General features: G+C 42.1%; 1 protein-coding gene across 4 annotated transcripts in view; it reads left to right on the top strand.

The window, feature by feature from the left end:
* Window positions 1-2,220: 2,220 nt before the first annotated feature.
* Smurf2 (SMAD specific E3 ubiquitin protein ligase 2) overlaps window positions 2,221-12,207 on the top strand; it is a 100,687-nt gene continuing 90,700 nt past the window's right edge. For 2 of the 4 annotated variants that reach the window (NM_025481.3, NM_001362894.1), the window contains exon 1: window positions 2,253-2,787. In NM_025481.3, coding sequence (NP_079757.2) covers window positions 2,736-2,787 — 52 coding nt within the window. In that variant the 5' untranslated portion in view covers window positions 2,253-2,735. Of the gene's footprint in view, window positions 2,788-12,207 lie in introns of all 4 variants that reach the window. The other 2 variants (XR_001780039.2, XM_006533936.4) reach the window with 2 other exon arrangements.

The following is a 12,207-nucleotide window of genomic DNA, read 5'->3' as shown; positions in this document are numbered from 1 at the left end:
GTTTGGATGGATCTCTGTCCATTTCCAGCCAGTCTGGTCTACATAGTAAGTTACAGGCCAGCAAGGCTTACACAGTGAGTCCCTGTCTGTAAAATAAAAGCTAAAATAACAAATACAGTGTTATTATAGATGTTGCTCAGTGGTAGTATGCTTGCCTATCATGTGTAAGACACTGGATTTGACTTCTAACATTACACAGAGGTTATCAACATATTGAATGGTTTTGCTTATTATTTATATTTTGAGCTTTTTAAAAGACTTATTTGTGTGTATGAATGCTTCTCCTGAATGTATCTGTGTGTATCGCATGCATGCTTGGTGCCCATGGAAGTTAGAAAAGAGCATCATATCCCTTGGAACTGGGGTTATAGATGGTTGTGAGCTAGCTTGTGGGTGCTGGGATGAACCCAGATTATCTGCAAGAGCAACAAACCATCTCTTCAGCCCTGACTGAATGGTTTAAAAGCATTATTCTTAGGGAAGTCTAAACGGAATTGTCTGAACCTATGCCCATTTCCCTGAGCCGCCACATATGTGAAGGTATTGCTTAAAACTCACAACAGTCTTCCACCCTCCCACCCCCTGCTAGGCTTCCGACCATTTTCTGAAATCTTAACTTCCATTTCCCAATACAAAGCTACAAATTATGCTAGTGGGTGGTTGGGAACAAAGTGTGGGCCATAAGAACCAGGGAAAGGAAGAGTGCATACATCAGCCTGCTCAGTTTATTGTCTCAGCCTAGCGTTTGAAACAGTGATGTAGCAATTGTTCTATCGCCACAGTAACTTTTGTGGGAATTATTTCCTGAGCCTTCAGATCTTACATTGCACAAAGAAGTGTTTAAGGGCCCTGTTCATTGCTTTGTGAATAATAAGCACTTAGTATTTCTTGATTGAATTTTTAGAGCTGTCCCTTGTATTTTAAGTCTTACTGCTAGAACTTATGATTTTGGGATCACTTTAATCCGTAGGAGTGTTTTTAGACCGATGAAACGCTCTTGGATTTCACCTGGAGAATGAAGTGTCTTAACTGGTAGATTTTAAGTCACCATTTGCAATGTTTTAGGATTAAAATGTATTAGGCTTCAATGAACAGTTTAAACGGCATTAATGTTATAACAGCTTTAAAGCAAAGCTAACATGGATATAAATCCACACTCTTTTTTTTTTTTTTTTTTGGTTTTTTGAGACAGGGTTTCTCCGTGTAGCGCTGGCTGTCCTGGAACTCACTTTGTAGACCAGGCTGGCCTCGAACTCAGAAATCCACCTGCCTCTGCCTCCCAAGGCATGCGCCACCACTGCCCGGCACAAATCCACACTCTTATCCTTAGTTTGCATTATTACTCTTGCGTGCACATAAAACTTGTATTCTCCATTTAAACCCTGCATTACATATAAAGTCTGACATGTTACATGGCTACCACAATTGCCATTTAGATGGCTGCATAAAAATGTGTTGCAGTTGATGTAATACAATTCACTATTAGGCTGCACTCTCACCCCAACCTTGCAAAACAAAATCCCAAAACAACCTGCATTATTTATTTGTCCAGAATAAGTTCTTATTAGTTGTAAGTCACCGCGTCAGAGTTACAGTCCTATTCATTTTCTTTTTTCCTCCTGGGACAGCAAAATACAGTACTGCGTGAGCTTTCCACACTATATCCACCTATCTTGTTCACAGTCTTTGGCCGCATTTGTATTATCTCCCTATGCTTGTCCTGGGCAGGGTTGGGGGAAGAATCGAGCAGGTAGGTAACCGGATATGGAGCACCAGGTGAGCCTGTGGAGGTGGCAATTACAATACTCAGAGCTAAGCACTCCTGGGAATTTGCTGGAGCGTTCGATGTGGGAATAGCATCTTGGCGAATTAATTCTTCGGACTTGGGTCTAACTTTACTCTCGCCAGCCTCTCAGAGCGCGCAGTGGGAGTATTACTCGGGCATTCTGCCCTGTAGGGACACAGGCGATCTTTCAGTGAGCTAGCTGGTCAGTAGGCCCCTCTGGTGCCATCGAGCCGGCGCCGCCGGGCGGTGTAGTTCGGGGCCCAGTCTGGGCCGTGGCGCACGCGCTGCCCGCAGCTCGCGCGGAGCCAGGCCTTCCTCTGGCGCCCCAGGCGCAGGAGACCTCGCCCACAAGCCCGCCCCCTCGCCGGCCCCGCCCACCGCAACCCCGCCCCGCCCGCCGGCCCCGCCCCCGTCTCCTCCCCGCCCCCAGGAGCCGACGAGTGGCGGCGGCGGCGGCGGCGGCAGCGGCTGCGGCCCCAGGACCGGGTTCTCTCAGACAAGAGGGCGGGCGGAGGAGGAAGCGGCCGAGCACCCGCCCGCCTCAGCAGACTTCGCACCGTCCGCTCCCAGGCCTCGCGGCACCGAGAAGGGGAGACCGAGGCGGACCGCGAGGACAAGAGGCGGCGGGGGCGCGGGGCGGAGGCGGCGCGGCCGGCCGCGGCTGCCGCTTTGTTGTGTGGCCCGGGCCGAGGAAGCAGAAGTGGGAGGAGGGGGGAGCTCTGCGTCCCGCTCCCTCCGCGGCTCATGGCGACGGCGCTCGGCACATCCGGGACCCTCCGGCCCTGGCGGCCGCGGCGCGGGCTGTTCGGACCCCGGCCCCGGCCGCTGTGGTGACTCCTCTGCGCCTCGCCGTCGGCCCAGCCCAGCCCAGTCCGCCCGCCCGCCCGCCGGCCCGCCGGCCGCGAGCGCCGCCGCCGCCGCCGCCGCCACCTCCCCCGCCGCTGGGGACATGTCTAACCCCGGAGGCCGGAGGAACGGGCCCGTCAAGCTGCGCCTGACAGGTGAGCTGGGCGGGCGGCTGTGGCGCCTGTGGGCAAGCAGAGGGCCGGGGTCGCGGTCGGTGGTGGCGTTGGACGGGAATCCGGGCGTGGGAAGGCCTAGTTTAGGGAGTCATTGGAGAACCACTTAGCTGGGGTTGGGAAATTCTTCAGAACGCCCAGTGTGTGGCCCGTGGGTCTCCCGTGGAGGGCGGATTTGAGGTCCTGAAGTCTCGTTTCCTGGGGTCACAGGAGCAGCCCCTGGGCTCCTGCCCAGGTGGGGTCGGGAAAGGGATTACTGAATCCAGTTGCTGACTGCGCGCGGTAAACACTCCTTAAACATGGAGTGAGTGCTTAACGGGAGAGTGCTTGTGTTCCCGGGTTGTTAACTTGGACACCTACCTATGCCCGGCAGTGAAACCTTTACTCTCCAGTGCTGCCAACCTCTGTGGCCAGTGCCACACACCTTAAACGCACGTCTCTGGGAGGGAGGGACCGAGACTGTGGTTGGCTTTTCCGGCGTGTCTGCCTGATCCCACGACTCCCGGCTCATTGTACACTCTGTGTTTTGGAAGTTGTTTGATTGTAGGGTAGCATGTTTGGGGTTGTTCCTTGTAGGCCGCAGAACTAGTTGCTCATGTCTTAACTCCAGACCTGGTTTAGAATCCCTTGCTTTGCAATGTGTTTCTCAGTCTGGACGCATACGAACTTTTAAGCTAACTTTCACTAGTCCTCTCCACACTTCTCACCCTCTTTCTAAATGGAAAGGAATGCTCAGAGGGATTTGGGAAAGACTGTTTAATGTTCCCAGCTGCAGGGAGTTGTTAACATATTACAGGTATAATTTGCTTACGATGCCACTTCTGATATTCTTCCGTGGTCAACGTCCCCCTCCTTTTAAGGAAAAATTGCGTTTGGTTTAAAGCGTGTAATTGAAACTATTGTCCCTCTGCTAGCTAGTCACGTCATTCACAGCAAGTAAATTGTCCACATTTATATTCAGATGTGTGGTGAAGAAGACGGCATTTTGTAGTTGGTTCATATGCATTTGCGCCAGCGAAGGATAAGCTGTAATTATGTTTGCCCACACTAAACTTTGAGATTTCTGTGGGTGAACTTTGTAGTTGAATGTTTGTGTGTTAACCGGCAGTCCATCGGCTGTACTTTCTAGGTAGCTTGAAGTGAATTTGGTATTTGAGAACTTAGTTGGAATGTATGTTGGCTACAGAGTAAAATACTTTACTTTTGAGGCTGAAGAGATGGCACAGTAGTTAAATGTATCCTGTTCTCTAAGAGGACCTGAGTTCTAGTCGCAACACCCCAACCCAGGTCCTCGGCTCACTATCACCTGTAACTCTAGCTCCAGGGGATCTGATGCATCTGGCCTCCCACAAGCACCTGCACTTAGGTACACATACCACCTCTATCTCCAGTAATTAAAAAATATACATAGTATTGACCTGGAAGCCTTTTTTTCCCTAGGGAAAATTACAAGGTATTATTAACACTGGGTGGGGGGGGTGCTTTGATTTTCATCTTTATTGTGTTCATTTGGGCGGGGGGAAGTCAGCGGAATACAATTATAAAGGATCCTTGGTGCTCTAGTTTATATATTAATGTTCTTATTAGGCACGCCTTTGTCAATAATTACAGAAAGAAATTGTGAGTGTAGGTGTGCAAAAGCCATCAGAAATGGATGTTATTTATTTCCTTCTGGGATATATATATATATATATACACACACACACACACACACACACATATATACATATACATATATATACACATACACACATATATGTGTATGGGAGAGAAAAGAGGGGTTTGGGTTTTCTTTGGATAAAATGAGTTCTGAGGTGGGCTGGAGAGATGGCTTAGTAAAGAGCACCCTCTGTTCTTCCAAAGGACCCAGATTCAATTCCCAGCACCCAAATTCCAGTTCACAACTGTCTGTAACTCCAGTCCCAAGGGATCTGACACACTCACACCAATGCACATAAAATAAAAATAAATTATTAAAAAATGAGTTCTGAGGTTTTAGTATTTGTCAGACTTTGCGAAAACTATTCACAGGCAAATTTCCCAATAGTTTTAAGAAACAGAGTAGTTCAAATGAACTAAGATGTACTGAAAATGAACTGAGAGTACATTTATGTACTGTGTGTGTGTGTGTGTGTGTGTGTGTGTGTGTGTGATGGCCATGGAACGTGTGTGCTGGATAGGACAAGGTGAGATCTCCTTTTCTATCTTACGAGTCTTCCCAGTCCAACTCAGGTCATCAGGCTGGAGAGGAAATACCCTCCCCCCTCAGCCAGCTCAGTGTTCTGAGGGTTGGTTAGTGTGATTGAGTAGCTCTTATATTTATCTGTCATTTTTTTCCTGCATATGAGAGTTTATACAGATTTATGAGTGACATTTGTGAGGTAAACATTATAACCACCGCACTATGGAAACGTCCCCTCAGTGAAGTTTGAGAGGAAAAAGATCACACTAAGTTTCTGAGCAAGAAAATACATTAGACTAAATTTATAGAGTGATTTTGTACACTTAGCTTTTTCTGAAGAATTTTAAATATCTGTCCTCTCCTCTTAATTGTAAAAACAGTTTGAACTACTCTCAGTTTCCTAAAACTATTGGGAATTTGCCTGTGAATAGTTTTCGCAAAGTCTGACAAACACTAAAACCATTGTCTCTTTGATTGCATATGATGGAATCTCCTGTTTTGCAGGGAGCGTTAACTTACATTTTTTCATTTTTGTTCGTCATTTACAAATTAAATAGTATAAATTTTAACAAATAGATCTTAAGAGCTGGATTCAATTAGCAGCTTTTTAGGACACAAACATAAAAGGGTTAGATGGAAAAGATTGTTTTGACTGACTGGATAAATGACAGGGCTGTGTTTGATGTGCGTCCAGGACTTAGTCTGGAGCTGGTGCCCAACTTCTCAGTCCATCTTGAGAAGCCAAATAAAATATTTAACCTAGGACTCTTTCTGTTTTTTAAAAAAAAGTTGATTCTTTGTTAAGACCTTAAGAAATGTTTGGCATACCTTTAGATTAAGTGTTTAACAGTTCATTTGGATCTGGACTCCCTAATCGAGGAAAAAAACTTAAAGAAAAGAAATCCCACAGTGAACTTTTATTTGGTTTATAATACACTTGGGCTATAAGATGTTTTAAGATTACTGCTTTTTACTTTAAGTTAAAGCCATTTAAAAATTTACATTTATGGAATACCTTTGATTCCACAGTACTTTATGAACTGCAGTTAATTATATCCTTAATGGAGAATCGCCCATTGCTGAAAGGTGCTAACAATTCTTTTCATAGCCAGTCTCTGCCTGTCCCTGTCTCAGCTCCCCCCCCCCCCCCATCTCTGCTCACTATGGATATGTTCCATAGACTATTACTAAAATCCACCCATTAGTAAATTGTGATATTGTTGAAGAAGTTGAGACGAATTTATTTTCAAATGAGATTCCTTAAACCATTGGTGAATATATGGTATGTGCTATCAAGTTACTTCTTTTAGCTTTTATGACACATTAACATTTGGTCATTAAAATGGGCTATCTGGGAGCGCTATTAATTTTAGTTTGTGTGTTTAGAGTAGGAATGGCTTGGTTATATATGTGTAATTTATAGTGTGATATATAATATAGGCTTTCCTACAACATTAAGAAAGGATTTTAGTTGAAAATATTCTATATATTTGGTTATAGTAAAAAAATTAGATAAATTTTTATACCCTTACTGTTTTTGAAAATCAAATTCTGGAAAATACAGTTTAGTGTAGTTTCTAAAATAACAGATTACTTATCCAGAACTTTTATTTTAGACCTTGTTGTAAATGTAGTGTTTTTGTATGCTGTTTCTCATTAATTTTAAAAATCCTTAGCAGTAGAGAAGTTAAGTTGACCTATAAGGAAAATTAATTTTAAAACCTCACTTTAAATATACTTGTATTGTAAATATAATTTTACTGAGTGCTTTATTTAACTCAAGACTTGAAAATTTTAAGCTTTGTTGCATCTTTTAGGTTTCTAAGCATGAATAATGCCAGTGACCATAGTGACTTCTTGAGGTCTTTGCTATTGAATATAACTAATTCATTTCACTGGCTTCTGAGGAGGAAACTAAAATGGCATAGCCCCCATCTTTTAAGTGCTCTCTTGTTGCATTCTAGGTTTCTTCAGATAGGCAGTAGTTTGGTTTTCTTGAGGTATGGGTTTTAAATCATAGCTTCTGCCCTTTTCATATTGATCTATTTTTATAATAACGTGTGCTTGCTAGTTTTATGTTAACTTGACTCAAACTAGAGTTATCAGAGAGGAGGGAACCTCAATTGAGAAAACTCCTCCATGAGATCAGGCTATAGGCAAACCTGTAGGGCATTTTCTTAGTGATTGATGGGGAGGGCCTAGCCTGTTGTGGGTGGTGCCATCCCTGAGCTGGTCCTGGATTCTATAAGCTGGCTGAGCAGGCTATGAAAAGCAGGCTAGTAAGCATCAAACCCAAATGCCCCCTACCCCCGATCAGCTCCTTTCTCCAGATCCCTGCCATGTTTGAGTTTGTCTTGACTTCTTTTACTGATGGACTATGGTGTGGAAGTGTAAGCCAAATAAATCCTTCCCAACTTGCTTTTGGTTATCATAGCAGTAATAATCCCGACTAAGACAACATGCTAACGTCTTATTCAGCATGTTAAAATTTCGTATATTTAGCATATAATTCAATTTTCTTTTTTCTTTCTTCCTTCCTTCCTTTCTTTCTTTCTTTCTTTCTTTCTTTCTTTCTTTCTTATAAACAGATTATTTAATTTACTGGTTTCAAATTCACTGTGTAGAATGTTGACATTTTGAAATTTTTGCCTCCATTTTCCAAGTTCTGGGATTACAGGCGTGTGATACCATTCCTGACAAAACTCAAATTTCAAGGTAAAGTGGAGGTCAAACTTAAGGCACACAAAATTTTTACTTTTATTTATTTTGTGTGAATTGAGCCTACCATCTTGTGCATGCCAAGCAATCACTCTTAACACTGAGCTAGATGCCTGGCCCTAATATATTTTACTTTTAAAAAATAGATCATATCTAACAGAGTATAAAGCTCTATTTGTGATTCATCATAATTTTGAATGTAAGTTATTGTATTACTGTAATGTGTCCCTAGATAAATGATAATAGGTTGTTTATCTTTGTTCCTGTATTTTTTCCATTGCTCCTCTGTTATTTTTATATTTAAGACTGCTAAAAATCGATGGGTGTGGTGGTGGAATACCATTAATCACTGCTGTTGGGAGGCACAGACGGGCTGGTCTTTGTGAGTTTGAGGTGTGCCTGGTCTATATAGTGAGTTGCAGGCTACACATTGAGACCTTATTTTTTTTAAAAAGGCTGAACCTTTTTTTTTTTTTTTTTTTTCTTTTTTTGGCTTTTTTGAGACAGGGTTTCCTTGTGTAGCCCTGGCTGTCCTGGAACTCACTTTGTAGACCAGGCTGACCTTGAACTCAGAAATCCACCTGCCTCTGCCTCCCCAAGTGCTGGGATTAAAGGCGTGAGCCACCACTGCCCAGCTAGGCTGAACCTTTATAGAATATACTGTTATAATCAACGTTTAAAAATATTTATTTTGTGTGGGGCTGTTTTGCTTGTATGTTTGTGTGTACATGGTTCTTTCTGAAGTCAGAAGAGAAACATCGGATTTCCTGATACTGGAGTTACAGGTGATTGTGAGCCATCATGTTGGTGCTTGGAGCCAATTCTGAGTCCTTTGCAAGATCAACAAATGCTCTTAAAAGCTGAGCCATCTCTCCAGCTACATAATCAACATTTTCAAAAATTTTGTTTGGTTTTGTGAGATAAAACAGTTTTTAACAGTGTAGATCAGACTGGCCTGGACTTAGCAGTCTTCTTGCTTTACCTCTTGATTACAGGTGTATGTATGACACTAATCCTTGCTGTAATCCGCATTATTACATGTTTTGTATAATTGAGGTGTATTAATTGGACACTGGAGCTAATGAGATGTCTCAGCAAGTGAAGTTTGCCACCAAGCCTGATGATCTGAGTTCAGTCACTGAGCCTCACAAGATAGAAGTGAGGAACTGTTTCTTAAAAGTTATCCTCTGGCCGGGCATGGTGGCGCATGCCTTTAATCCCTGCACTCGGGAGGCAGAGGCAGGTGGATTTCTGAGTTTGATGCCAGCATGGTCTACAAAGTGAGTTCCAGGACAGCCAGGGCTACACAGAGAAACCCTGTCTCGAAAACCAAAAAAAAAAAAAAAAAAAAAAAAAAAGTTATCCTTTGATTTCACACTCATGACCTGGCATATTGTGAATATCTGTGTGCATACACAGATAAACAAAAATATTAGACACTGTCAAGCTTCCATCCGTGTCACTTTTTGTTTGTATAACAGCTGTATGAAGTAGGAGGCTAAGTGTGTTTCAGAACTCAAGTTACCTGACTAGAGTGTGATGAAACTCAGTATGAGTTATGTAGAAACCCACCATTTGGAGTTACTCTTACACTTTGTAATCCTAGCTTTTTTTTTTTTTTTTTTTTTTTTTGGCTCAAAGATTACTATTAGCCTCAGAACTTTCTCTGAGCTGAACTGGTTTCATCTGTGACTCTTAAGAGACCCTTAATGTAGTTTAGGATCTAATACATAGAAGGCAGTTGCTGATATGCTGTAAATTCCATGAGGACACGATCCCTGTGTCAGCATAAATTGGGAGCTTTGGACACTGGACTGAATGAATGTTGGAGACCTGTATGTAATTCTTACAGTTCCACAGGTATTTGTTATGATTACTGCATTGGGTGTGAGTTGGTAAGAGATAGAGACCACTCCATTTAGGACCTTGCTGTGTTTGTCAAAAAGTTTGATATTGTTTTAAGATGATGAGAACCACTGAAATATTTGAAACATTTTTATATTTGCCATTTAAAGTAGCCTAGTGGTAATAGGGAAGCTAGAACTGTAATTGAAGCTATAAGGACTGATTTTAGGAGAACCAGTTAAGAGAATTTGATAGCAACCATTGTCAGGTTTCTTTTTGCTATTTGAACTTCTTTTCTCCAAATTTTTATTATCACAGATAATTACTGTAAGCATCTTGGTATAGATAACTTGTTTTTTTGGATTTGTTTGGCTGATTTTGAGAATCATATTACCCAGGATGGTGTTGAAGTGAAGTAGTTGAGAATGACCTTGGACTTGGGTTCTTCCTGCCTTTCTGAGTGCTGGGATTATAGGTATGAGCCATTTTGACCAAGTTTTTGGTAGTGCTGGGATTGAACCTAGGGCATCATGAATGCTAAGGAAGCATCCTACCAAAATAACTACATACCACGTCCATAATTTTGAATTAAAATTTATTTTCTTACCATATTTCAGAGTATGTATAGTGATACACACCTACCTATATCCGAGCATTTTTGAGGTTGAGGCAGGAAGATCATAAGTTTGAAGCCAGCCTACATAGTGAGTTCTACCCAGCCTGGGTTATATGAAGTGACTGTGTTTTTTTTGGGGAAAAAAAGTATTGTCATGTTCAAATGTATTGATCCTTTTAAGATTTTTTTAAAAAATTATTTTGTTGTTTATTTATTGGTTTTAAAAACTTTTCCATACAATATATTTCCTCCGAACTCTTTGTATATCTCTCCACTTCCCTACCCAACTTCATGTTTTTCCTCTCAAACATAAAACAAACAAAAACTCCTCAAAAGACAAAACAAAACAACCACAAAAGACGCACACAAAAACCATGGAGTCTTTAGTGTTGGCCAGCCATTCCTGAGCATAGGCATGCCCTGGTTGATACTGTCTTAGTCAGGGTTTCTGTTCCTGCACAAACATCATGACCAAGAAGCAAGTTGGGGAGGAAAGGGTTTATTCGGCTTACACTTCCATACTGCTGTTTATCACCAAAGGAAGTCAGGACTGGAACTCAAGCAGGTCAGGAAGCAGGAGCTGATGCAGAAGCCATGGAAGGATGTTACTTACTGGCTTGCTTCCCCTGGCTTGCTCAATTTGCTTGCTTATAGAACCAAGACTACCAGCCCCAGGAATGGCACCACCCACAACAATGGGCTAGGCCCTCTCCCCTTGATCACTAATTGAGAAAATGCCTTACCGCTGGATCTCATGGAGGCATTTCCTCAAGGGAGGCTTCTTTCTCTGTGATAACTCCAGCTTGTGTCAAGTTGACACACAAAACCAGCCAGTACATGTACCTAGTATTCACTCCACTGGAAAAAAACGGATTTTCTCCTTCTTAGCAGATTATTGAGTAGCTTCTTGGTTAGGGGTAGGACTGTGTCCTCTTCCATTTCTCTGTGCTTAGATTTTTGTCTGTGCTGGTCTTGAACTTATACAGGTCCTGTGCATGCTGCTGCAGTCTCTGTGAATGCATGCACGCACCAGTTGTTTCTCTGGAGTCATCCACCACTGCTGGATTTTACAGTCTTTCCATCCCTGAGCCTTGAGATGAGGTGTTTAATAGACATGGATTTCATTTAGGACTGAGTGCTCCCGAGTCTTTTCCTTTTTGCACATTGTCCAGTTGTGGGTCTCTGTATTAATCTACTGTGAGAAGCTGCTTCTCTGCTGAGGGTTCAGTGATACTCTGATGTATGTGGATAGCAGTATGTACTAGAAGTCATTTTATATTTTCTTGCTGTGTTTATTTAGCAGGATAATTGTTAGTAGATTTTCTCCTACCAGTAGATGGAGCTCTTTCTATGTGGGTAGGTAGCTGTCAAACTGAAGGCTTGTAAACCAAAGTCAAAATGAGTGTACTTGGAATAAATGGGATTAAAGAGTTAGATACTGGGAAAGGCAACTCCAGTTTCCAGTAAAACTCTGCATATAATTTAGTTTATGAATATAAATTTAAATGCTTCATGTTGTAGAGCAGACAAGACTCCATTAAATTAGGACTACTAACATGAATTAATTTTACTTGTATTTTGTGTGACATTATAGGATCAGACTCTAATAATTTTCTGTTGTTTTTTGGCCCCCTTCCCCACTTTCGAGACAGGGTTTCTCTGTGAAGCCCAGGCTGTCATGGAACTCATTATGTAGACCAAGCTGGCCTCAAACTTGGAGATCTTCCTGCCTCTGCTTCTCAAGTGCTGGGATTAAAAGCATTTGCCACTATACCTGGCTTTCTAATTAGAACGTTTGTAAAGAAAAAAACATGGACTGGTTAAATTGATCATGTTGTGAAGTATAAAAAATATTTTCAATTTCTGAAAAAGTCATGAAGCATTTGATACATTCAGAATGCTATATCTGACAATACTTGATACATACATAGTTCATCAGTGAATTAAAGAAGGGTGGAATTGAAAAAAAGGTGCAAATATTCTTTAGGACTTCATTGGAAACAAGGATTTCTCTCTATGTCACAGTAATTTTGACATTAAG

The sequence above is a fragment of the Mus musculus genome, chromosome 11 (genome assembly GCF_000001635.26).
Source record: "Mus musculus strain C57BL/6J chromosome 11, GRCm38.p6 C57BL/6J".
NCBI lineage: Eukaryota > Metazoa > Chordata > Mammalia > Rodentia > Muridae > Mus > Mus musculus.
This window is presented reverse-complemented; position numbering and strand designations above follow the sequence as displayed.